Source organism: Phaenicophaeus curvirostris, chromosome 7, assembly GCF_032191515.1.
Source record: "Phaenicophaeus curvirostris isolate KB17595 chromosome 7, BPBGC_Pcur_1.0, whole genome shotgun sequence".
NCBI lineage: Eukaryota > Metazoa > Chordata > Aves > Cuculiformes > Cuculidae > Phaenicophaeus > Phaenicophaeus curvirostris.
The window spans coordinates 35022158-35047442 of NC_091398.1; the positions used below are offsets into that span (position 1 = coordinate 35022158).

Consider the following 25285-nt stretch of genomic DNA (forward strand, 5'->3'; position numbering starts at 1 on the left):
TAAATCATACTCATTATGCACTGTCATTATTTAATGATAGTCTACTTATTCTCGATGTGTTAAGATTTTTAACACGGGGCACATATCATCTTCCCTACATCTTCCTTTTCTTCATTAACAAAGCTAATGTAAAATTCTAATTACACAGTCAGACAAGGACATTCTTAATACTCTTCCATCAACTACTGAAAGAATAAAAAAATCTAAGTTGAACACTCAAACTCCACAAGTTTTTCACAATGATTTAAGCAACGAGGAAGAACATTGCACTTTAAAACTGTTAAAGGCACAAAAATGTGAAGGCAAAGATCAGCTCCCAATTACAACAGAAGTGTTTGCAGTTAAATTTCCTCTGCCCATGCAAAAATTTAAAGATGATTTACAGTTGGGAAGATGAGGAAAGTACTGCAGATCTGTCCCTGCTGCATCATAGCTCTTGTGTTTCATTAGTATTCTTTTGGGTCCAGTTAGAAAATTATAACAGAACTGCTGGTAGTAAATATGCCCTAAAGCTGTAAGAGAAGTGGTTATAACATAATTTTAGGTGAACAAAACTGCTGTAGAGCACTGGTGGCAGATGTTCAACATTAGAAGAGCACTTAGGAGCTCTCTTTTTGATCCACAATAATCAGAAATCAAGTAAAAAACAAGTGCCTTTGAACCTTGAATCCAGTAATCTCAAGCTGCTGCTGAAATCTGTAACTGAACCCGTAAAGCGCCAAGGTTTCCTCTGTCCTGTGTGTGCACGCCCAGCAAGAGCTGCCGGCACGCTGCATCGCAGCAGGCCTTAAAACAGGTTTAAATGGATCTGCTCAGCAGACTGAGCTCAAGACATACGTTTAGGAGAGCTATGTATTTTCCCCAAGGGAAGAGAGAAGGCTACATTTCTTCACCTCAGTGCAGTAAGAGTTTAAAATTGATTGGAGATCAGTAAATGTGGTGCTCACCTACAATAAGTGCAGGAAGGAGGATTGAAGGAACTACAGGCCTGTTGGCTTCACCTCAGTGCTGGAGAAACTTATGGAGCAGATCATGGTCAGTGCCATCAGGTGGCACGTACAGGATAACCACATGGTCAGGACCAGTCAGCATAGGTTCATGAGTTTTATACTTCAAGTGAAAACTGACGAGAGGAAACGCCCTCAAGTTGTGCAAGGGAGACTTAGACTGGATATTAGGAAAATTTCTTTACTGAAAGAGCGGTGAAACATTGGATCTGGCTGCCTAGGAAGTGGCAGTCACCGTCCCTAGAGGTGTTCAAAAGGCGTGTAGATGTGACACTTCAGGCTGTGGTTTAGTAGGCACGGTGGTGGTGGGCTGATGGTTGGACTGGACAATCACATAATGATTTCAGTTGGAAAACACCTGTAAGATCATTGAGACCAACTGTCGATCCAGCCCTGCTAAGTCTACCACTAGACCATGTCCCTAAGTATAACAGCTGCCTGTCTTTTAAATGCCTACAGGAATGGGGACTCAACCAACTCCCCGAGCAGTCTCTGCCAGTGCCCGAGATCCCTTTCAGTAAAGAAACTCAGAATTACAGAATGGTTTGGGTTGGAAGGGACCATAAAGATCATCCAGTTCCCACCCCCCTGCTATGGGCAGAGGCACCTCCCGATAGACCAGGCTGCCCAGGGCCCCATCCAACCTGGCCTTGAACACCTCCAGGGATGGGGCAGCCACAGCTTCCCTGGGCAACCTGGACCAGCGCCTCACCACCCTCAGCGTGAAGAAATTCATCATGTCTCATCTAAATACGCCCCTCTGCAGTTTATACTCCTTGCCACTCATTTTATAACCACGTGTCCTTACAAACAGCCCCTCCCCAGCTCTCATGCAGCCCCTTCAGGCACTGATCTCAGAGCCCTTTCCCCACCTTAACGCCTCTACGAGAGGCAGGTGCCTCCCGACCAACCTGCGGCCGCCATCTTTCCTCCCCCGCCTGTGGCCGCTCTCGCCACCTGCCCTCCCGCCTCTATGGTCGAGGCCGCACAGGGATTCACGCGAGAGCAGAGCGGGAGGCGGGCGGGCCCACAGGTCTCGCGAGATCAACGCTTGCAGGCGGGCGGGGCCGGCAGCTCTCGCGAGATCGGCGCCTCGGACGGGCGGGGCCGGAAGTTCTCACGAGATCGGTACCGCGGGCAGTTCTCGCGAGATCGGCGCTTTGAGCGGGCGGGGCCGGCAGCTCTCGCGAGATCGGCGCGGGCGGCGGTGCCGGCGCGCGGGGGCGGCAGCGTCATGGCGGCGACGGGCTCAGGCGCGGGCTCCTCGGCGCGGGGCGGCGGCGGCTCCTCGGGGGCGGCCTCGTCGTCGCCGCCGTCATCGCGCTGGTTCTTCAGCCGCGAGCAGCTGGAGAACACGCCGTCGCGGCGCTGCGGCGTGGAGGCCGACAAGGAGCTCTCGTACCGGCAGCAGGCCGCCAACCTCATCCAGGACATGGGGCAGCGCCTCAACGTGTATCCGAGCCAGGCGAGGGGCCGGGAGCCACACCGGGAGGGCCCGGAATCCCGCGAGATGGGGCCCAGGGGCCTGGCGGGAGCCCCCGGGGCCGCGTTCTTTGTGGGCGGCTGGGCCGGGGTGCGGGGCCTCGGTTGGGTTCGTGCTGAGGGATCCCGGACCGGGCGGGGTCGTTTTCTTCGGGACCGGCGTCTCCTCCTTCGCCGTCCGGTAGTTTGGTTAAAAAAAGAGATCCTGATACAAAGAGTAGTTGCTGTTACAAAACGTGGAATATTTTGATTTAAGCTAGAGTTAAGTTCATGCTAGTAATTGTATTTCTGGAAGTTAGTCAGTGTTCCTCTGATAACATGGGGGTTTTATAGTGTGGTTTTTTTCAAATAGTGTTTTTTTAGGCACTTGCGTCTTGTGTTCAATATGGTCTGTGCTGAACAGATGTGTCTTTTTATAATTGCTTCTGTTCGAGCCTTTACCTATCTCAGATGCAAAGTCAGACAGAAAGCTGGAGCCAGCAAGAGATTCGACTTTTGTGAAGGTCATAATAACATGAAAATTAGTCCTCAGAAAGTACTAGACTATGCGTAAGATTTCTGGGACAATTTATACACATACATGGAAGTGGGAAATATATTCTGTCCCCAGCTGTTGTCTCACTGCACATAATTGATGGAGATAGCTCTCTCATTTTGCCCAGCCCTGATTAAAGGATGCTCACTTTTTAAAACTCCAAAATGAGTCTTAGAGGGTTTATTTGCTGGCATTTTCAGTATGAGCAAGAGTAGGGCTGAAACAGCAAACTGGCTTTTGAAATAGTTGAATTGGAGCTAAACAAAAGCACCTGCGACAGCAGCACAGTGTGTGTCGCCTAGTGAGGAGTCCTCATCCAGCGGATGGGATGGGGATTTCCATGTTGCCTGTAAAGGAGATAGGAAAGATATGTGTTTCTTATCAGCTCACTTTATGCTTGCTTTACTGTCTGAAGTGTTGTGACTGTGATTGATTTCAGCTGAAGGGAGCGTGTTGAAAGCAGTGATTGATGTAGAAAGCCTTTCCCTTGTAAACTGTTTTCTGAATATATAGTGTTTCCTTAATTCAATCTCCCAGATCTCAGCTGACGATAAATACTGCAATTGTTTACATGCACAGGTTTTATATGCATCATTCCTTCACGAAATTTAACAGAAATGTAAGTATGATTCGAAATGCGGTAACAAATTTTGGCAGTCTGACTGACAAGGGTTATATTCCTTCGCTGGAGTCTAAAATTTGGTCTGTTTATAGGAATTCTGCTTTCTTATCAGTGGTTTAGAAGCAATAATGATATTTCTTTTCTTCTGTTTTAACTAGTGGCCATTAGATTTTGTCTTCCACCATTGAAATAAAGTAGGCACCATCAGTAAATGCATTTCAGATGTGTGAAGAATGCATTTAGGCATTTGGAATCTGGCTGGTGCTTATGTGCTGGAGTGTGAAAGGCTGATGTATAGGAACACATGTTTTTCTTAATGAAGTTACTAGTTATGCTAGCATGGTGTGTCTGAATTAATAGCACGGTTATGTGTGTATCCGTTCTTAAAAAGCCGTGTAAGTCTTAAGCAGCTTGATGATAAGGCATATTAGATCTTTAAATCTGATGAGAAAATGTTGGGTCTCTTGTTTCAGCTGATGAATTGAGTGCACTGAATCTGAAAACAGAACATGTTATGAAGAACCAAAACCTTCTTCAAAATTACTTTGTAATTGAGTGATTTTCTGATGGGTGTGGAACTGGAGAACCCAACTCGAAAACTTTAATACTTTTTTAACGTCCAGTGTTGGATACAATAGTTAGAAAACCAGTAATATGATATTGGAGATATTCTTGTGCTTAAAAAAAACCAGTTTTCATCAATGTTTGATGCTAACTTTGCAAGAACAGTCAGTAAAGGTGATGATATATCACCAGGTAGTGAGGATGAGTTCTCTCAGATCTTGGCTTTTTGTGATAATAAACAGGTCGAGATTGTGGTGGATGTTATGCTCTAGACTGGAGCAGACCTTGGTCTGCCAAGGGGTAGAATCTTGTAGACCTTGCACTTTCTGAAATTTGGGCAGGTACATGGAGGGTTATGGTGTTAACCAGCACTTTTGTCTGGTGTGAATTTGTTTGTCATTGTTGGCTGAGCAAATGAGCATCTTGTTTGGTTGTCAAGTGATACACATCAGTTTGTAGTACATTTCAGAAGTGTGTTTAATATTTTTGTGCTAAATATGAGGTAAAGTCAAGCTCACAGCAAGCTTGTTACTGAAGCTGTGATGTTACAGATCTTTGTGATAAAAGTTACAGTGTTGAAGTATAAGCAGGCATAAGCCCAAAACACTGTAACCAGAAGAAACATATAATGCAGGTTTTGATTGTATAGTGATAGAGCTGTGTATTGAATGGATAAACGCGTGAAATGTACTTCCTAAAACAGTTTTCTGGTTTTGGAGCAAGACTAGTATGCATAAAAATTGAACTCTGGTGAGCTTTGTGGTGAAATACACTCTTTGAAAGTGTTTTTGTAGTGTGTTGAGTGAAGGCAGGAAAACACTTGTTCCAGCCTTCCCTCCACATACCTACCCGTGTAGCAGTAGCCTGCAGCCAATGGAGGAGGAGCTGAAGGGGCATCCAAAGTTTGCTGTGACTGAATGGTTTGTAGATTTGATGAACTAGGCATAGCTACATGGAATGGAGAAGTTGCTCTGTGGAGAGTGCTGTAGCAGGGGCTTGTGTTGCAGACATCGCCTGCTGTTACCTGGTAATCTAAGGATAGATTTAGGTAGATTTAGCTGTTGTGTTCAGGTTTTCACCAGACACACTGGAAGGGTGTTAGTATTTAGATGTATGAAAACTTGTTATGAAATATATGTCTTAAGTTATATCTGTGAATCTTAAAATTCACAAAGAAATGATGTAAAGGCTGAATGCCATGGAATTGGCAGCTACTACGAGGAGGAAAGTGTATTGTTAAATTAGTTCTCAGGTAGGAGTATTCAAAGAAAAGTCAAAGGAAAGTGCACTGCAAGTTAGCACTTAGTAATACTGACTCCTGCTGAATTACTGTCTGGCAGCGTAAGGCCAGACAGCAGCTTTGTGTGTGTGCTGATGGGCAAATGCATTTTCTTACTTATTTTCCTGCAGGGTAAATGGAGTTGTCTCAAAGGGAGTGAGAGTTGCTTTTAAAGTACTCCCAAACCATCTGGCACATCCTCTGTAGAGAAAGCAAAAGCCAAGGACTGTAATAAATAGTTAATATCAAATATCCAGAGTATTTGGGAAGCTAAAAAATGTGACACACTTCATCCACTGCAGGAAGAAACTAACCCTTGCAAATTAAATAGGAAGTTGCTGGCAGTCTTGAAGCCAAGACCTAACTAGAATTGTCTGCAGTGTATGAAGTCTCTAACATTTCTTTGTTGCATGCATGTAGTGATGTTTATCCATGGCAAGAACAAACCTGAAGGCTGGGGCTGGAAAATCAGATGGCTATTAGTCAGAACACCATATTATCTCCAGCTGAAAACATGTAGCCTTTGTTTTCTTGCTTTGTTGGTAGATTGATGGTTTTAGTCAAGTAGTAAACACTTGCATAGTTATGGTCATGTATAATCGCTGGGTTATACAAATATGCATGTATGTCTTGCATAGACGTGACATGCACTTCATTGTTAATGAATAAGTCTTCTAGCACCAGCTTGTTTACTGAGTAGCTGTTGTCTTAGTTCTGGGTGATTTTTTCATCAGTATATGTTACTGCTAAACAGTTTTGCAGGCTTTCAAGATTTTGAGTCAGCTGTGGATAGGGAACAGAATTCCCAAAAGCATCTTGAATCTGTAGAGCCACAGGGGTAGTGCATAAAAGTTAATGTAGACTTGGTTCATTTTGAATGTGTTGCGTTTACTGCTCTAATGACCAAATAACCCTATTTTTGCAGTTAATGTAGGCTAGCAAGTCACTTGTGATTATCTATGAATGATATACTTTTAGCTATGTATAGGTTTAGGATATGGAACTCTTGCAGTGGATCCAGAGGAGGCCACGGAGATGATCAGAGGACTAGAGCACTTCAGCTATGAGGACAGGTTGAGAGATTTGAGGCTGTTCAGCCTGGAAAAGCAAAGTCTCTGAGGAGACCTTATAGCGACCTTCCAGTACCTGAATGGGCTCCAGGAAAGCTAAGGAGGGGCTGTTCACAAGGGCATGGAGTGATAGGACGACGGGGGATGGCTTTAATTGGTAAGGGGGATGGTTTAGATTAGGCATTAGGAAGAAATTCTTCATGTTGAGGGTGGTGAGGCCTGGGCACAGGTTGCCCAGGGAAGCTGAGGATGCCTCTTCCCTGGAAATATTTAAGGCCAGGTTGGAGGGGCCTTGAGCAGCCTGGTCTGATGGGAGGTATTGCTGCCCATGGCAGGGGTGTTGGAACTGGATGGTCTTTAAGGTCCCTTCAGACCCAAACGATTCTGTGCATTGCAGAGAAGGAGGCGTTGGAGTTTTCATGTTGCAGTCAAAGCAGTTTGAGGCCTTGCAAGGTTGCTGTGCCCCAGTAACAGGGGGGAACCTTTCTTTACCAATTCTGGTGAATAGAACTGGATGCCCTGACTATTCATGTTCCCCAGCCATGCACACAACTTCTGAGGAACTGCTATGGATCTCCTCAGCAGCAGTACAAGTCATTCTTTGTCTGTTACTGTAGACCAGGGCACAGTAACTTTGGTTTGCTCTGTGTAGAGTTAGTCAATGCTAACATTAGCAAGGGGTGGGGCTGGCTTTTCATAGAAAATAGCCTTGCTGTTAGTGATACTTCAAAATATCTTGAAAATTAATATTTGTCTGGAAGTACTGTTTCTGTAGTACTTGGTGTGTTGGACATTATATAGCAAATAGCCTCTTTTAGAGGCTTATTCTTAGTACCCTGTGATTTGAACAACAGAGACGGGGGGAAAAGTCCTTGGTATGCTGGAAATAAGAGGCAAGGCATCCAGATAGTAGCTGTATTTTTAAATATAATCCTTAGAAATGCCATGTGGATGCCAGCCAGCCAGCTGAAGGCGTACTTGATGTCAAGTGGGTTATTTTGTGTGACGTACACTGGAACTTTGTCAAAGTGTCTAAAGAAGGCTGCAGGAGGGATTTTTTTTTCCCTCAAGTGCATGGTAGGTGAGTTGTGTGGAGGGATTTCTTTGTTTGTTTCCTATTTCTCTGTATTCCCTTCCTGTCTCTTGTGCCCTGTCCAACTTTCAGTTTTAAACAGTTGACTTTGCAGGTGATGCAGAGTTCTTAAACCTTTCATAATATGCGTCAAGCTTTAACAAGGCTGTTTTGGGCACTTCAGATCTGTTTTCACTCTGTCAAGTTAACGTTTGCTGTTTCTGTGCAATGTGAGCTCTTGGTTATAATAAAAGAAGCCTTGCAACTCTGTGTTTCTAGTTGAAAAGCCCCTATTATAGACTGGAGCCCCTTCATGTGGTTAGCTAATTTGTATCAAGTATAAAAACATACTTATATTGGTATTAAAGAGACAGGGAGGAGTTCTGGGAAGACTGCCTATTCTGAGGTTATTCCCAGTGTCTTCATTGTAGCAACCCTGTTTTTACAATGTCCTGTACTTTGTAAGTGAAAAAAGGCTTCTGCTGCATTTACCAATAAAACTTGTTGCATAATGTGCTTGGGCTTGTAACAATAAGGCTGTTACATTTTGTTATTTCTGTTTCAGTGGGACTTGGCTTCTGAGATTCTCAGCTGGTGTAAAAACAGGGTTTAGTTTCATAAATTGCGTGCGGTGTTCTGGACATATTTCTCTAAGTCTTAAAGAATATTTTGTGTGGTAGATAGCTTATTTCATTTGTTTTAAGACAAATGAAGATATTTATATATTGAAAGCTTACAGCTTTATCTAGTCTGTCTTTAATTTTGATTTTTTGTTCTAATTTGCTTTTTCTGCCATTTTTGAGAATTGGAAATGAATGCAAGTGTTTGAGTAACTTTGCCAGTTTTACACTTAGCAGGGTGTGTCATCTTCACTGAAAACTGTGTGCGTGCCAAGTCTGAAACTTTATTAAGATGTCTGTTTTCCCAAGCAAATACCAAGGGAAACAAAAATACTGACCTGCTCTAAATTGGGAGTGAGAACCCTAGTTCTAAACAAGACAAAGACCTGAAATTCTTCGGCCAGAAGCCAACACTTCTGTTCTAAGGAAATAGATAATTGAGGTGTACATAGATTTCTGATGAACCAGAGTTAAATGCCAGTTAATTAGTTTGACTTAAACCAACCTCCAGAACTGTGTTTTATGTGTGGTCTTGGGGATGAGGAATTGTGTGGAGATTTCTTGAACAGAACTGATCCTTTTCATTAAATCAGAAGATACCCTGAAGTCAGCCTGATGAAAAGGTGCTTTTCTGGAACCCAGTAAAACTTGAGTGCAGTCAGAAGTAGAATAACAGTGGGTAGGAGTCTGCTGATTTAATTATGCAGTTATTGGTGACTTAGTTTGAAGAAAATGCCCCTGTGAAATGTAAATATTTACAGTCTTGGTAACTGTTGGAAGTTAATATTTCAGAAGGGTGAATTGTGAAAATGCCGTGTTGTGTAACTATACCCACAAACTACGTAAAAAGAGAGTTTGTTAGGATATGTTTGTAGTACACTTGTACACAAAGTTAGAAAAATTGCAAAGTCTGAATGGAGGTTCTTGAGGATGAGCGTGTGATGCATGGTGGGGATGGTACAGCTAGAGAGAGAAGGAATTGTGTGATGCAAGAGAAGTGGAAAGGATCTTCGATTATTTTCTGTTGCAGCTTCTCGCCCTCTTTCATTCTATTTCTGCTTCCTTACTATTTCTGCTTCCGTACACTTCATGACTTGACCTTCCTTCTTCAGTGACCTCACTGTGTGAAGTCTTAGGTTTCAATCTGTGGTGGTCAACTTCATTATGCTCTTTCTCCTGATTTTAAAAAAAAAAACCACCTGAGCCAGTTCTAGTCTCTCTGATGTCCTCATTAATTCCTCCTCCTTTCTGTCCATTATCTTCTTGTCAAACTTGTTTCTTTATAACTGATTCTTAAACATTCCCAATTTCTTTTCTCTGTCGTTCCTGTTTCTCTGACTTCCTGGCCCCATCCGCTAATCTGGCTTTTCCCAGAAGCCCAGGATTGTCTGAGAATGTAATCCTTCCTCCTAGGCTGTCCTCGCTGTGGAAGTGCTCACCTCAGACACCTCACTTAAGCCTGCCCTAAGTTGTTGAGGCACACTGGGGAGAGGCTACCACAGAGCTTCTATGGATAAAACAACTGTAGACAGGAGAGGTTTGTCTGAGTTTGTGCGTTACTCAGCAGGAGCACAGTTTGTGTGTTCTATAAAATATCCTTAGACAGCGTTTCCGTGTTGTGTTGGGTTATTCATGTGTGCACCACTGTGCATCTTCTGGTGCTTCAGAACTGTTGATACTTCAGCTTTCTGAACTCCAAAAAGTCTTTCCTTCACATGGAGTGTTCAGAAGTTTATCTCCCAGCTTAAGTGATGTGTATTTCAAGTAGTATGTCCCTAAGAAGAGGAATTTCTTCCAGAGTTTCAAATCATTACTTGAAGCAGTGTGCGCAGGAACTCCTCAGAAACCATCAGAAGTCCGAAATGGCAGAGTTAATGTGGCCTTGTTCAGCAGCACCTGGCTTCAGGTTTTTGTTTCACTTGTTTGTAAGGCTTATGTTACCAGCTTCTTAAAAAGAAAGTAGTTCTTTTGTATCCGCAGTGGAAAAATTTGCTCCCTGAGACTTGTTTTGGGTGGTTTGGAATTTTTAAAATACTAGATTTCCACATTTCTTCATTTCTGTGCGTCAAAGGGTATCACATTCCCAGGGTGTCAGTTTTCTACAAGTCTGCCAACTTGCAAGTTTTATTTAAGATCCAAGTGGATGTTTCAAAGGGATTTAAGAAGGGAAAAAGTCCTCCCTCAATACCTTTGAAAGCTCCTGAAATGTGATAGGTAAGTAACCACTTAGATGCTCAATTCCAATTAGTTTGGTAAAGTTTTTTATATATTCCAAGTGTTCCATTTTGGTATAGCAAGTGGCTGCTTGCTGAGTGAAGAAAACCCTCCAAACCAGCCATCATTTTAGGAAGGAAATGTGGTTGCTGTTCTAGCTCTACCTGATTGTGGAATGGGAAATGCAATACCTTCACTCCTTGCACCATGCATTTATTAAGTACTCAACAAGCAGATATTGCGGTCTCTGATTGAATCCTTTACACTGATGTAATTTTAACCAATTTCATCTGCTTTTGTCTGCATGAAGATTTTTGCTGTCATTTTAATTCCTGTTTAATGTTGGCAACTTGTGCCTACAAAGAGGACCATGATTCTTTCTAAGATGTTTACAGCTAGCCATGTTCTGTATGTATATACATCATTCTAGCTGATAGCCAACCGTCAGAACTCTACTTCATACCGAACAGAATCGCAGAATAGTTTCGGTTGGAAACGACTTCTAAGATAATCCAGTCCAACCGTCAGTCCAGCCCTGCTGTCTGCCACTAGACCACACACATCTACTCATCTTTTAAACAACTACGGGGATGGTGATTCAGCCACCTCCTTTGGCAGCCTCTTCCAATGCTTGACAACCCTTTCACTACAGAAATTCCTAATATGCAATCCCCACCTCTCCACAACATACTTCCAGCTAGTTGTGGAGATCAATAAGGTCTCCTCTTAGTTTCTTTTTCTCCAGGTGATACTGAACTGTGAATGGGAGCTTTGCTGCCAGCTTATGACACCTAGAGTTTTATGAAAATTCTCATTTTTAAATGTAATTTGTAGTGTTTACGACTGTTTGGTGTAACTGGTGTTTTGTGAACCCTCCAAATACTACTGGGTGTAAAGTTTCTAAAAGTACGCTTTTACTTATACAACCTATATTTATATGACAAGTTGATTTTATTAATATTCTCAGCAAAGTTTCTTGCTTTTTTTGGATAATCATATGCTCACAGAACTTATGATCAGCTGTTTTGACTTTTACTGAAAAGGTGATGTAATGACTCACTACTGTGCAATAAATTGGATGAACTTTCTTGAGAAGTCTGTTTGACTTGATACAGCCTGTTCTAGTGTGACTAAACCTTCTGGATCAGATCTGTGCTTTTTGTGTTGAATTAGAATAAGTTTGACATCAGACATATTTCTCACAAATGTAACTCGGCATTTATGCTGCTGCTTCCCTGTGATGCTGAGAGGATTAAGTTGGTTATGAAACAGAAAATGACTGGTTACTATTGCCTTGCGTGATTTCAGAACTGTTTAAAAAACAAATCCAGCTTCTTCAACCTTTTCTATTTACCAGTTTAGACTTCTGATAAAAATTCAAGTCCTACTTGTAAAAAAATTAAAATATGCTGCTTTTTTTTTTTTCTGCAGATAATATCTCCTACAGCATTGTTTTTGGCTGCAAAAGTGGAAGAACAGCCACGGAAACTTGAACATGTTATTAAAGTAGCACATGCCTGTCTTCATCCTCCAGAGCCACAACTGGATACAAAGAGTGATGTAGGTGGCAGTGATGGTTTTAGAAACAATCAGATGATGCTTCATATAAGGAACTCTTGCATTGTCTTGACTAGGTTGTCTGCAAACTAGAAAAATCTTTTGGTTTTACAGCATTAAAGTCCTTGATTACTTTGTATTTAGCTTAAAGACTCAAATATTTGTGTTAGGAAATTGGAAAAGATTGTTCCATCTTCAGCTTGCCTTAGTTTTAAACCTTTTGCATGTGTAGTAGAAGACTAGTCTAGATGTTAAATAAGAGGTTCTGTGCATGGTCCCGTAAGTTACACAGTTTGTGCAGAGAGGAGTTCAGAACACCTTCCTCAGCCAGAGGCTCGCTCTGCACCATTGTCTATATTCCGCTTTAAAGGGTGCGATACAGTTGTCAGCCGCTTTTGCTATAAATTTTCTTCCATTCATTTGCCAAAGTTTGTACAACTTCCACTTACTCTGTCATTCACATTTTCTTTCCTGAGACGAGTCTTCCTGAAACCAAACATATCAGGAGCTATGGTGGAAATGTGCCAGGGTTGTTCTGCTTGAAGGTCAGGCTGAGCTAGTTACACCCTGCTGGACCGCAGCTGACGTATATGACTATGTGAGCACTTTTGCTGTGCTCCCAGTTTTTGGAATGACTCATGGAGGTGTATATATACATGTCTTGGAGCCCACAAGCTTAAGTTAGGCAAACTGAGTATCTCCAGCTGTATTTTAAAGTACTCGTAAAATGGATAACATGCCTAGAAATACTTGAGTTGATTTGCACTGGCAAGCCTTTGTAATTCTTACAGCATCCCCATTGCTTCTCCCAAAAACGCTTTGCTGGAATAGGTTATATGATACCCAGACTAGATAAATCTGACTGTGAAAGGGAGTTATGCTGATAGGACTGAATGTGCAGTAACACTTGTGATGGCAGAAAAAAGTATTACCCCAGTGAAGTGTTCTGAGCTGTCAGTTCTGACTGGCCTGCGTAGTGTTCCTGACTTTGTTGCTCATACCAGTGTTCACATAGGAAGTGTGTGATTGAAATTTTGAGACAGCAGATAGCTACGTCTTGACCTATTTGCTTATTTGTTTCAGGCATACCTTCAGCAAGCCCAAGAGCTGGTTATACTTGAAACAATAATGCTTCAAACTTTAGGTATGTCTTTCTAATCATCTTCTGTGCAGCCAGCTTACTGTGAAGAAGTAATGGGACCCAAGTAACTGGATTTTTGGTGTGCTGTTGGTTACTAGAATTTTACTATTTTGGTATACAACTTCTGAGCTGTGAGTTTAGTTTTGTTTTAGCGGTACTATGTTCACTTTAGAGGGAAAAAAAGGCATATCTACACTTGTGACATTTCTGACAGTTTAGTGGGGTGGAAATGTGTCCCCTTCCAAGCAGATTTTACTCCAAAGTAGTAACTACATTGATATCCCTTTGTATAAGGTAATGTCAGTTATACAAGGTTAACTGGGAGGAGGTTTACGCCAAGTGCTCTTCCTCACTTTGCCTTTCAATAGGAGTACGTTGTGTACTTGAGCAGGGTTGCTACCTCTCAGTATCACAAGTTGTGGTGTAACTTTAATGGATTCAAGTGATTCCAAAACTTGAAATGAGACTATCTGATAAGAAACCCTTCTCATTTTAAAGTAACATTGAGACAATTACAGCCAGCGGATCTGAGAATACTGGCTTACTTAGATGTTCTTAAGTACTACCTTGAGTATATTGTTTAAGAAAAAAAAAAAAGCTAACAATAGTGACCTAATTCTTAAAATAGTGTCATAAGCAGAGAAAGGTTTCTTAAGTCACTGACCTACAAATTGATTTAATGTGTAATTTCATAGATGTAGCATGTTTAAATCCCAGATGTTGATGAATAAAGCGTGTGTATACACATGCGTATTACAATGTGCCTGTAATACAGTTTTTACTGACTTTAATGCACTAGAAGCTGTTCAGATATGTTCGGCTTTAAAAACACAGTAGCTTCCGAAATGTATATATTGTTAGGGGTTTTGATTACAGAAGAAATGTTTTACTAATTGATCTGGAAATGGCCATATCATCTGCCATTCAAATGTATGAAAATCCACAGAATGAAAGGCAGTGAAATAGCATTACATGACCTTCTGTGCAAAGGTTTAGCAAGCATTCTAGGTCTGTGGGAGAATTAAAGGGGTTTGGTTTTCTGTTGAATAAGTGGAAATGTATAGTTCTAAAATGTATTTTTAACCCCTCAGGTTTTGAGATTACCATTGAACATCCACACACAGATGTTGTGAAATGTACGCAATTAGTGAGAGGTCAGTGACTTTTAACCACTTCCGTAAGTCCTTTTTTACATTTCTAGTAAAAATTTGAAGGTGATGTTATTTGTCTAATATGATATTTGACTACGATATCCAAAGAGTTTGTTTAAGGCTAATTACCAAAAGCTTCACCATAACCTTTCGAGTCTGATAAAGAGTCCGGTTCTCTGTCCTTCATAATTTTTTTGCATATTAGCTTCGATTTTAACAATGTGTATTCTATGTTTTCTCAAGTGACAGAATTGGTTCGTAGTGAACTGAGTAGCCAGCTGTGCAGTATCATTCTGGGTTGATTGGTTTCACTCTGAAGTAGTTTTACAAAGTAAAGTGTAGTCTGTGTATTGATGGATGGCTAATGGTAGCTTTCTGTCCAGCGAATCTTTTTAGGTAATGAACTGAGAGATAAAGAGAGTATGGCAGGGCTGCTATCACATGCAAGTGCTTTAAGATGTGAATGACTTTTTTCCTTTTCTGGAGCAGGGTTTTTGTACTTGTTTTGGATGGTAGCACAGAACCCCAAACCTTTTGTTAAACAATCATCTTCCCTAACTTGTGTGTGGCTCGTCTGTGTGACTCTAGCTAGAAACCTGTTTTGTTCTGTAATATTTTTTTGTTGACTTTTGGCACATCTTCTTCAATTCTTAAATTGGTTTCCTTTGATGCCTTAAAAACAAGAAAAAAGAATCCTCTCATAAAATGGCGGATGAAGAAAATTAGGAACCAGTTGTAAAAGCACCTAAAGAAGCTTTTCACTTAATTATGTTCCTTAATTAAGAAGTATTTGGAAATTCATAGATCATGGTTGTTAGTCTTTAGTCATAGCTGCTCTTGCACTAAAAAATACAAAATGCTTAAAAATTTTGGTTGTTTTTTTCCTCTATAAAACGTAGGAAAAATTAGTGCAACTTGATCAAGTTAACTGCATCTCTTTTTAGTAACTCTGGAATTAAAGTATTTCTTTGAAGGAAAAGTATCTTTCTCATTTGTAAGTAGTTTGCTGGTGTAGTATCTTCAGAGTTTGATTCTGAACATCACCGGTGCTGTGTGTAACTTCCTTGCATATAAAGTAGCTTTTTTGCTGCTCTTGCTATAAGAGAATGGGCTTTTGCTTTTTGTCCAGACTTGATTGTGCCTTGGTGCATATAAGTGTAATTGAACTTGACACCCAATAGTCTGTATCAGCAGCTCTGTAGGGTTTTGCTTTAGATTTTCTTAGCTGTTGGTCAGTATAAACGTGAGCACTTATTTCTCTGTTTTGTGTGAGCCCCCACACTTCTGCTCAGTATCTGGGGAGGGGTGGCAGGTGGCACTGTTGTAGCTGCATCAGGATTTCCACATCAGCAGGTTCATTTGACTTGAGCCTGCAAGAAGAACAGCGCACTGCTACACAAACTTTTAACTTCCTTTAGTCAAGGATGGACACCACTCTTGAGAGCTCAGCTTTTTCCTTTTTGTGTGCTGCTTTTGGGTACTGGCAAAATCCATGCATTGAAAGTGCATGACACTTTCTAAATCAGACATTTTAAAGTTAGTATGTAACATCAGCGCAGTTGAACAAAATAACTAGAATTCAATATTATACCAAGTCTTGACATCTGAAGACTCTAATGAGGGCTGAAAATGCATTTACCCCAAGGACTGGTACAAAGTGAATGTAGTATGCATGATGCTTGGAAACCTCCCAGGAGCAGGTGTGCTCCTTACCGTGTGTGCATACAAATGGAATTCTTGTCAGCATACACCCTGCCTAGGGGTGGGATAGGCTATGAACGCTAGTAAAAGTAAATACAAACAAAATAACCCTAGAACTAATTAATCTGTATATTAAAACCATTGAGCATGAAATCTGTAGTCACGCATGCCAGTCGGGCAGGGATGCCCCCTCCCTGGCAGTATTCAAGGCCAGGCTGGATGAGGCCTTGAGGAGCCTGGTCTGCTGGGAGGTGTTCCTGCCCATCGCAGCGGGGTTGGAAGTGGATGATCTTTAAGGTCCCTTCCCACCCAAACCATTCTATGAACTGCTGTGGAACATCAGTCTTGTGTATGGAGTGAATAAAGAGATGGGCTTTGGGGCACCGTGATGCATCCTTAAAGATAGAGTGGTATGATTTTAGTTCTCTTTATCTTAACATTTATTTATTGAATAGTGTGTTGTTTTAATATCAGTAGGTTCAACTCTTGGATATCAAGTCTCGATGTTTTCCAAATATATCAAAGACTTGTCTGTGTTAAGCCTGTAGTGCTAAAAGGGTTGACCGAGAAGTTAAAGAAATGCAAGGTTGCTGCATCCAGTTCTGTTAACGTGTCCTCTTGGATGAAAAGCACTGTTTCAGAAGGCAGTGATACACCTTTTTTATTAAAGGTGATTAACTTATTCAAGACTGTTATGCTTAAAACATTCAACTGTTTGTGGGGAGAAGGAAGGGAGGAGTATAATGTTGCTGACTATTTAAATATCAAAAGAGAGGCAACAAAATTAGCTGAGGTTTGCAAGTGTATCCTGGTTTTGGCTTAGCATGTGGCCCTGAATTGCCACCTGATGAGAAGATGCCCTGGTCCCTCAAACTTTTGCTGGCTTAATTTAGTTTAGTAGTGAAGAGGATGGCTGAGTCTGTATTTCGCTTTTTGTTGTTTTGCATCCGGGGCAGTGTGTTCCATGCTGGCGCTGTTACCCGAGTGAATCTGTAAGCTACATCCCCTAAAAATAAAATGAAGAAACAATTAAATTCTGTTGGTGATGCTCAAAAGATTCAGCCAAGCCCTTTGTCAGAGGAGTGGCTAATCAAGTGGTGGCATACCAGAATGAACTGCTGGAAGCCAAAGCTGAACTACTTAAGTGAGAATTGGTGCAAATAAACATAATGGCTTCAACATAAAACAAAAGAGAAGGTTCAGTTCTTCATCTCTAAGATTGAAAGCCTTTCTGAAAGTAGTATTAGACAGCAGAGATCGTTGTAGATAAGGGGTGATTGATGGCTATGTAATGACTTACAATGTTCAGGCATAAGGGATCTAATTCTTCTTTCTGGTTTTCAAAGATTTGTAGTTCCATGACATTACTCCTGCTTTGAGGTTAGGTCAGTATAGTAGACAAGGAAAATGGTGTAGGCTCAGTCTCTTTTCTGCACCATTCTTCCTCAGTGTCAAGAGACTGAGAAGAGAAGACAGGACCATCATTCCTTAGGATCCCACAGGTTTAAGGAATCTGGAAGCAGTGGATCTGTGAAGGCCAGGCAGTAAACTTCAGTGCCCATTCCAAGGATGCTTCAGTACTGAAGAGAGAAGAAAAAAGAGAAAAACCAACACTTGTTTGCTGGTGTCAGGCTGCCCTGCTGGCTTGAATGCGAGCTGAGTGGTCAGTAGTGGAACTGCCCCAATGCTGAAGCTGGAGAAGCGTGATGTGGTCCTCTTAAGCTCTGGAGAAGCGTGATGTGGTCCTCTTAAGCTCTGGTGCAAAATCAATCTGTTCCCTGCCTGCTTCTGGTGGAACTTGAAGGGGAAGAATCTGTATCCTCATCTCCATCTTGGGAAGCCTTCAGTCATTCCTTTTTCTGTCTTGGCACACAGCCTGCTTTTGGAACTGAAGATTGGATCGCATGGATTTCTAGGATTATTCTTGCTCCTCTGCAAGTTATCAGGTATCTTGAATACCCATGATCCTTACAAATCTCTTGAGGAAACTGCACTATCAAATTGTTCAGACACACTATAGTATCTCTGTGTGCAGCTGCCATTGGTTAAACTGGGCTGATAGAGACAAGGTGGCAGAAGAGGAGATGGATCTGGATGAGTCTGCTTTTTCAGAGGGTATTCTGAAGAGGAGAATTTAAATCTCAGTGTCCTGAGTGCTGTGGAAAGATCTTAAACACAAGTTGTACTCCGGCACTGCTACGGGCAGCTTTCACATTCTGAACTTCCACCTCGGGCTTTCACAGGCCTGTTCCCGAGGTTTAAAGACTTTGAAGAAAGCAAAGCTACAAGAACTGCTCAGACCTGAATGCCGGCACCATGGCCTCCTCCAGCCCTTTCCAAATACAAGTGTCCATCAGCAAAGCTGCATTCAGAGCCTGTGGCTTTTTCCATTTTGCCCGGAAGGCAAAGCTTCCTCTCTTCCAATACTGGCTTACCTGCAATCTCCTTGTTCCAGGGAATGCTTAATGTGTTATCACGTTCCTGGGCATGACCGGCTACTACCCTTCTAAGGGGGACTCGCATTCACGTTTTCATGAGTATCACAAGATCCAAGATAACCTAGTGTTGACAAAAAGACTCTGATACCTTGGAACTGCACCAGCTGTGAATTGTGTGGCTGTGCCCAGTAAAACGCATTTTGGCTTGGAGTTGGGAAATTTCTGGAGACTGTAGCCCTTTGAAAGGTGTATTGGACAACAGGTCCTGTTTCAAAAGCTTATTACCGTTTCACTAATCCGCTGCCTTATGGTTGCTTCTGGGGCAGTGAGGCAGGGTGTGTGTTTCTAAATCATTCATGAAGAGTAAAATATAAAACTGATCATTAATGCCTGGCGTCCTAGTCACCAGTCTGCGACTTGTGAGTTGTTTTAACCTCTGCTTCAAGGTTGTTTTAACCTCTGCTTTCAAGTTTATTTTAACTTGGAGATGCACTTTCCACTGCTGTGAAGGGAATAACACCCCAAGATATAGGAGCCATGTTTTGTTAGCTTTAATTTTAGTGATATATTCTACTAAACCAAAGCTATCCTAAATGTGAAAGCAGCGCTAGGAACAGTTGTTTTCAGTTGAGCCTCATGTTACCAAAGGCTTTAACCGTGAGCTGAAATTACTTCAGCAGTGATGATTATTTACCTGTAAATAAGTTGAAACAGCATCATGCTGCTTGTAGGGCACATTAATTTTTGATTGAAGCTGAAATGTGTTACAAGATGTGATTCTTTTCTTGCAGGTGTATGTTTTGATTTACTCAACTTTCAAGCTGGTGTTAAATAGAAATTTTCTGGCATCTGCTTTTCTTCCTTGTTCAGAAGGGATGTGTCAGTGAGAGTAGAGATGCTTCTGGGTCTAATCCCTTAACTGAAATATGTTAACTTTACAGAACATAGAAGTCGTTGAAGATCCTCTAAATGTTACTTTACAAAATCAAAAGAAAGATATAAATTTCAGTCTTACTCAGCTACTATGTGTTTTCATTTATTTTGCTATGATAGTTTCAATACTGCATTATGGGGTTTTGATGGGAGGGAGAGGAAAGGGTTGAACTCAATGGTTATCTGGTGTGCAATTATCATTATAGTTTACACGCTAAACATTACAGTGTGGCATTGACACATTGTCAGTTCACCTTTTGATTATTATGGATTAGTAGAATTTTTGTGTAGGAACAGATCCTGTTACCTTGCTGCTTCCATATTCTTCTCAGGTCACAGCACTGCCCAGCTGCGTAGCATAAAGACAAATCTGATTTATGCTCCTTGGCAATCATTAGTTGAGTTAAAGTTGAGTTAAATCACCTATGAAATATGCGTTATAACATTGCATTTTAAAAGCTGTTGTGGTCTTTCTTAGGCATTATGGAACAATGATTATTAAAATAAAAGTTTAATTCCCTTTGACGTGAAATTCAACAATACACTTTCTGCAGGTAGCACTGATTTCAAGTGATAGTGTCAAAGTAAGAATTCAATGAAGGCTGCATTCAATCTCCAGTTAACCCCCTTGTGCCCAGCTATCCCATTATATGCATGTTACAGTAAGTTCTCTTACCTGAGTGAGGAGCGTTGGGGTGTCACTGGTCGGGGTCAGTGCTGGATGGCTCTAACAGCCCAAGCCCTTAGCTTTGCGGTTCTGGCAGTTGCAGTCTCGCGTGGATTTTTCCTGACTGTAACTAAAAGGAAGTTGTTTATTTCCTATCAAAGCTTTGCCGTAGGTTTAACAAATGTGGAACAAAATGTTGAGTACAGTGCTTTTAATTAGAGGGAGCAGAAAACTCGTTTAATCTTTTTACCATCTAGCTTGGGAGCTTGCTGTGTTGTAGGGCTTGGGGAGAGAGACGCGGCTGGCTTGGGGAGGTGGTGGGCAGGGGCGGGGATGTTCTCGAACTGTCCTGCCATGCTCCTCTCCAGGAGCAGAACTTGCACTGTGCTGTGAATTGGCTTTTCCTGACTGCCTTACTGCAGTCTGAGGTTATGCCAGGGACCATCCGCAAATCAGGGAGGGGAAACAGCTATTCCTAGAAGGAAATACGCTCGTGTGAGGCGTTTGCAGGGTCAGTAAGCAAAGGGCAGCTGCCCTGTGGGTTGTGCAGCGGGAGGGTCAGTGAACGGAATGACTGGTCTGTCTCCAGTTAGCGAACATAACGGGTTCTTCTGTATCTTGGAAAAGATTGTTTTAAAGGCTAGTTAGCTAAATTCAGATCCGTTCTGTGGAAGTAGCGCTGCTTCTTGATGATAAAATTGCTGTAAGTTTGAAACTAACCTGACAAGTTGATGCAGAGACTTAACCTCTCTGTTTCTCTTTTTTTTTTTTTTACAGCAAGCAAGGATTTGGCACAGACATCCTATTTCATGGCTACCAACAGGTTGTTATCCTGAACCTCTTTGTTGCACTGTTGTAGCACACTATAGCTTCCTTTACTGCAGGGCCCCTGACACGTGTCTTACCCTTGTTGCAGCGGGAGACTGGGCCATCTCCAGTGGTGGTACCTTCCCGCCTGCAGTGCGGTGTATTGTACAAGGGCCTGATGGCACAGAGGGGTTAAATGCACAATGAGAAGTGTAGTGGTGCTTTCTGATGACATTTTCTCGATTGTGAGTGCATAAGTCTAAAATTGGTAGCCTGAATAGCAGCTAAAGATTACAAAGAGCTAAACTTAACCTAGAAATTCGAGCGTCTTGGTAAGTACAAAACTATTTTTAGTTTACACTTGTAGTTAATGGCAGTTTTCTCTTAACTTTAAATATATTGAATCCAATCTTAACTTATAAAACTGTAGTGGGCCTAAGACCTTTTCAGCCAGCTGATTTGTCTTTTCAAATAGACCAGTAGTAATCCAATGTTCTTCCTTTTAGAAACAGCTCTTTAATCTTAATATAGAGTTTTAAAACTTAAATACTTACGTGAATTTCAAGTCCTAGGATTCCAAATGACAATTGTGTGTACGTAGCCTGTTGCAGAAGGATGGAATTTGAGAGCAGACTTCAGCTTTGATTTCTTGATGACTTCCATTTACTTCTTGCAAAACAACTTTTGAGCTTTATTTGATAGGTTTACATTGCGTGTAGATAGTTTTTTAGCAATTGTCTGCTGGTTATTAGAATTCTTCCAAATAAATATTTCCTGGTGGTTCCTTGATGGGCCATATTCTGTATTTGAAACAGTTGTTAAGAAACGCTGTGATAAAGCAGTGAAACTGAATCACTATCTCTGTGCTGCTGCCAGCTGGAAGCTGGAGGCGAGTTCACAAATACTACCAGTCTAGGCCAAGTGCAAATGAAGCCCACAGGCGCTTCACTTGGCGGCTGGAACTGTTGGGCTAAATTCCTTCTGATAGTCTCTTTCAGAGACTGCATGCTTTTTACTATAGAATTCTAATTTACCATATTATGCTTTTAGTACTTCAATACAGTAGAATAACTGGTAAATTTATTTACTGTTCATCTCACTTTATATAGCAAAAGCAAATTGACCTTTTCTATCAGATAACTGCCCTGCCCTTTGTTGTCTTAGGGCACTAGGGCATCTTACCAGCTTAATCAGAAAAAATGTTCCATGAACAAATGTTTAACTGCTCTTGTTTGACAAGTTCTCTTATTCTGTCTAATGGTTGGGTTTTTTGGGTTTTCTGTTTTCCATGTTTGATTTTCTTTGGTTCCTCATTACGAAATCTGTGCGGCAGTCTTCACCTTACTACGTTCTGCCTTCAGTACAAGCCCACGGTGATAGCGTGTGTGTGCATTCACCTGGCCTGCAAGTGGTCCAACTGGGAGATCCCAGTGTCCACGGACGGAAAACACTGGTGGGAATATGTAGATCCTTCGGTTACTCTAGAATTATTGGATGGTAAGTACTGCTGCCTTTTCATGGGCTTTATTAATGTAAAAATGAGAGCAAAGGGTAGTAAACGTTACACCTAAATATAAGTCTCACCAACTTCGCGTACTGGATCCTTGGGTGAGAGAGAAGCATGGGAGAGGGGAGAACTTCAGAAGACTAAATTCGATCTGAGACCTCTTTAATTTCTGTGGGCTGGAGCATCTGCACACCTTTTGCAGGTGCAGGTTAGAATCTTGCTTTCTAGACCCAGAAAAGAGATGGAAATCTGCCAGTGCAAGTCATGCAATTCCGATCATTTTATATACATCACTGGTCCAAGTTTACAGCTTCCTTGTCGTTGAGACAGCAGTTCTTAAATACAGCAGTTGGATAAACAGGTTTGTGAAGGTAGCCTGTATTAACAGTTTCGGATAGCTTGGGATACCTCAAACTGCAGTAAAATGTTTTCTCTTGTGAAGTAGCATCTTTCCAGAAGAAAGCATGTACCTAGAAGACCAGATGCCTAGAAGTTTGTCTTTTGAAACAGTAGTTGTTACAGTGGAGCCCGAGTTGAAGATGCTACTGCAGTGGAGGTGGTAGCTTCTGGGGCTTTCAAGTCTGTGGCAGCTTCTGGGGCTTTCAGGTCTGTGTGTTGGACTTTGCTGTTAAGACTGAAACATATGTTTCAGAGCAGTGGTGGAGGCCTCCGGGTTTGATGTGTCCTAGCGCAGCTCCCCATGGACTGCTGAGCTTTTCTTTCTTGGTGGCAATATTATTTTATTTCAAAATGGAAACTTGAGTAGCTATTCTTTGAAGCACGGAGACAGAGTGAGCTTGGAATTGCAAGTTCAAATGTCTGTGCCATAGTAGGCTTCTTTTAAGTTGTCACTGTAGTTTCAAACACCACCCTGCCCTCCTTCTCATCTGGCCATTGGCTTTGCATTTTTAGATTGTGTTGATTTTTATCATGTGTTGTGTTGAGCTGTAAAATCCCATGCCATGTAGGCTGAGTGTGCTGCGAGCTCAGGGTGAATGCTGCTTAATTCTACAAGCATTTCTGGAGCTGGGGTGGGTAGTAAGCTGGGGCAGACCAGAGTGCTGAGGCAGTTTTGCACTAGGGAGCAGCTTACTCCATAACTTGGGAGTTCTGGACAAGCCAGTTCTTCCAGACCTGTGAGAGATCTACTTCTGCATTCAGATTCTGACTGTATCTAATTATTTTTAGCTTGCAAGTAAAATTAAATTTCATTGGAAAGTATTTTTGTGTGCAGCTGACAAGCAGAGAGAGACCTGCATTTCCTCACGGGCAGGCTAATTGCAGGGATCTCTGTTTTGACACAGCTGGCTGCTTTGCCTTCAACACAAATTAATCGAAACCTGTTCTTTAAAACAGGTGCCTCAAAGGGTCAGATGGTTTACATTTCATTCAGAGCTGTTGTTTGGTCCCGAAGCTTGGGTGGCGTGACTGAAACAATGACTTAGACATTTATGCTTTAAATTCACACTTGTATTGAGCTCGGGCAGTCCCTGTCTGTCATTGTAGGAGCTGCTGTGAGTACCGATCTCTAGAAATTTTTGGAGTAACAAACCCAGATTCTGCAAGAATGAAAAATCTTAAGTTCAAACCTTTTCCCAGTTTAGCCCTTCCAGCCGGCAGCTAAGCAACAGGTATAAATTCCTTCCCTTCCTTTTCCCTGCAGTCATGAAGGGGAATTGGGAGAGGAAGGGAAGACTTGAAGGCTGAAATAGAAAATGGATTTAATAAACACTAACATTAATACTAGCACTACTAATAATCACTACAAATCTAAACTGAATGTTAAAATACTCAGCCAGTTACAGGGCACGCGCTACCAGCAGTGGTGGCTGGATGGCACGTCCTGCCAGCACAGCAATTTCAGCCTGTGCAGTCATGAAAACTGGGACTGTGATCTGAGCAGCAGCTGAACTCTGAGCAATACAGCGAGCAGGTCCTTGAGGGCCGGCCGGCATTGAGAGGAGCCGTCCGAGAGTGCCTCACTTATACAGTGGGCATGATGTTTACAGTAGGGAATAGTCTTTGGTTGGTTTGGGTCAGCTGACCAAGATCCACTCCTCCAGGCATCTGAAGCTGCAAAAGTCCTTGGATTCCATGGACACAGCATCCGTGGCTGACCACAACACTCGGTCAGAATGTCTCATCGCTCTTCCTCTCAATGAACTTGAAATACTTTAGCTACCGAAAATGCAGTTACTTGGAAACGTACAGTCCTGAGGAGAGAACTGGTTCTGGCCCAGCAGAATTTTTCGGATGCATGTGGTGGTCAGAACTCTGTTGGAATGAAATACTGTAGCTTTTTTTGTTCAACACTTGTCTAACAAAATTCTTTATTAAATATAAGTTCAAATCGTGTGCAGCCCGTAGTGACTGCTGCAAAAGCTGTGTACTGTTAGTCTAGAGAAATGGTTAAAGTTTCACCTGCTCATTACAGACTCAGATGTAAGAAATGGCTTTGGTTTTTTTTTCCACCCAGAGCTAACTCATGAGTTTCTGCAGATACTGGAGAAAACGCCTAGCAGGCTCAAGAGAATTAGAAATTGGCGGGTAAGAAATTTTCCTATAACAGTGTCTGGCAAAAAGAGGTGAATTAGGAGAACTGTGAACCAAGGGAAAAAGTTTAGTTGTATCTGATTTGCTCTTTATTCCTGCAGCGGGGTTGGGAGGGGGTGAAACCTTGAGTCAGCTCTTATCCTCCCCTTCGAGCTAAATGAGGCCGTACTGTGCAAGTGTTCTAAAGCTGGCTATTTTCTTGCTTCTTTCCTTTTGCTTAGGCTAATCAGGCTGCTAGGAAACCTAAAAGTGACGGACAGGTATCCGAGAACTCGCTTCTTGGTTCATCCTTGGTGCAGAATTCCATTTTAGTGGATACAGTTAGCGGTGTAGCTGCAAACGCAAGTTTCCAAAAGCCGTCAACA

General features: G+C 41.9%; 1 protein-coding gene across 2 annotated transcripts in view; it reads left to right on the forward strand.

Moving 5' to 3' along the window:
* Positions 1-2216: 2216 nt before the first annotated feature.
* The window catches only part of CCNT2 (cyclin T2), a 27455-nt gene continuing 4386 nt past the window's right edge, over positions 2217-25285 (forward strand). For both annotated transcript variants that reach the window (XM_069861536.1, XM_069861538.1), the window contains exons 1-9: positions 2217-2459; positions 3562-3643; positions 11897-12025; positions 13106-13166; positions 14255-14317; positions 20831-20876; positions 22194-22357; positions 24844-24914; positions 25142-25285. The exon at positions 25142-25285 is cut by the window's right edge. In XM_069861536.1, coding sequence (XP_069717637.1) covers positions 2242-2459; positions 3562-3643; positions 11897-12025; positions 13106-13166; positions 14255-14317; positions 20831-20876; positions 22194-22357; positions 24844-24914; positions 25142-25285 — 978 coding nt within the window. In that variant the 5' untranslated portion in view covers positions 2217-2241. The remainder of the gene's footprint in view (positions 2460-3561; positions 3644-11896; positions 12026-13105; positions 13167-14254; positions 14318-20830; positions 20877-22193; positions 22358-24843; positions 24915-25141) is intronic.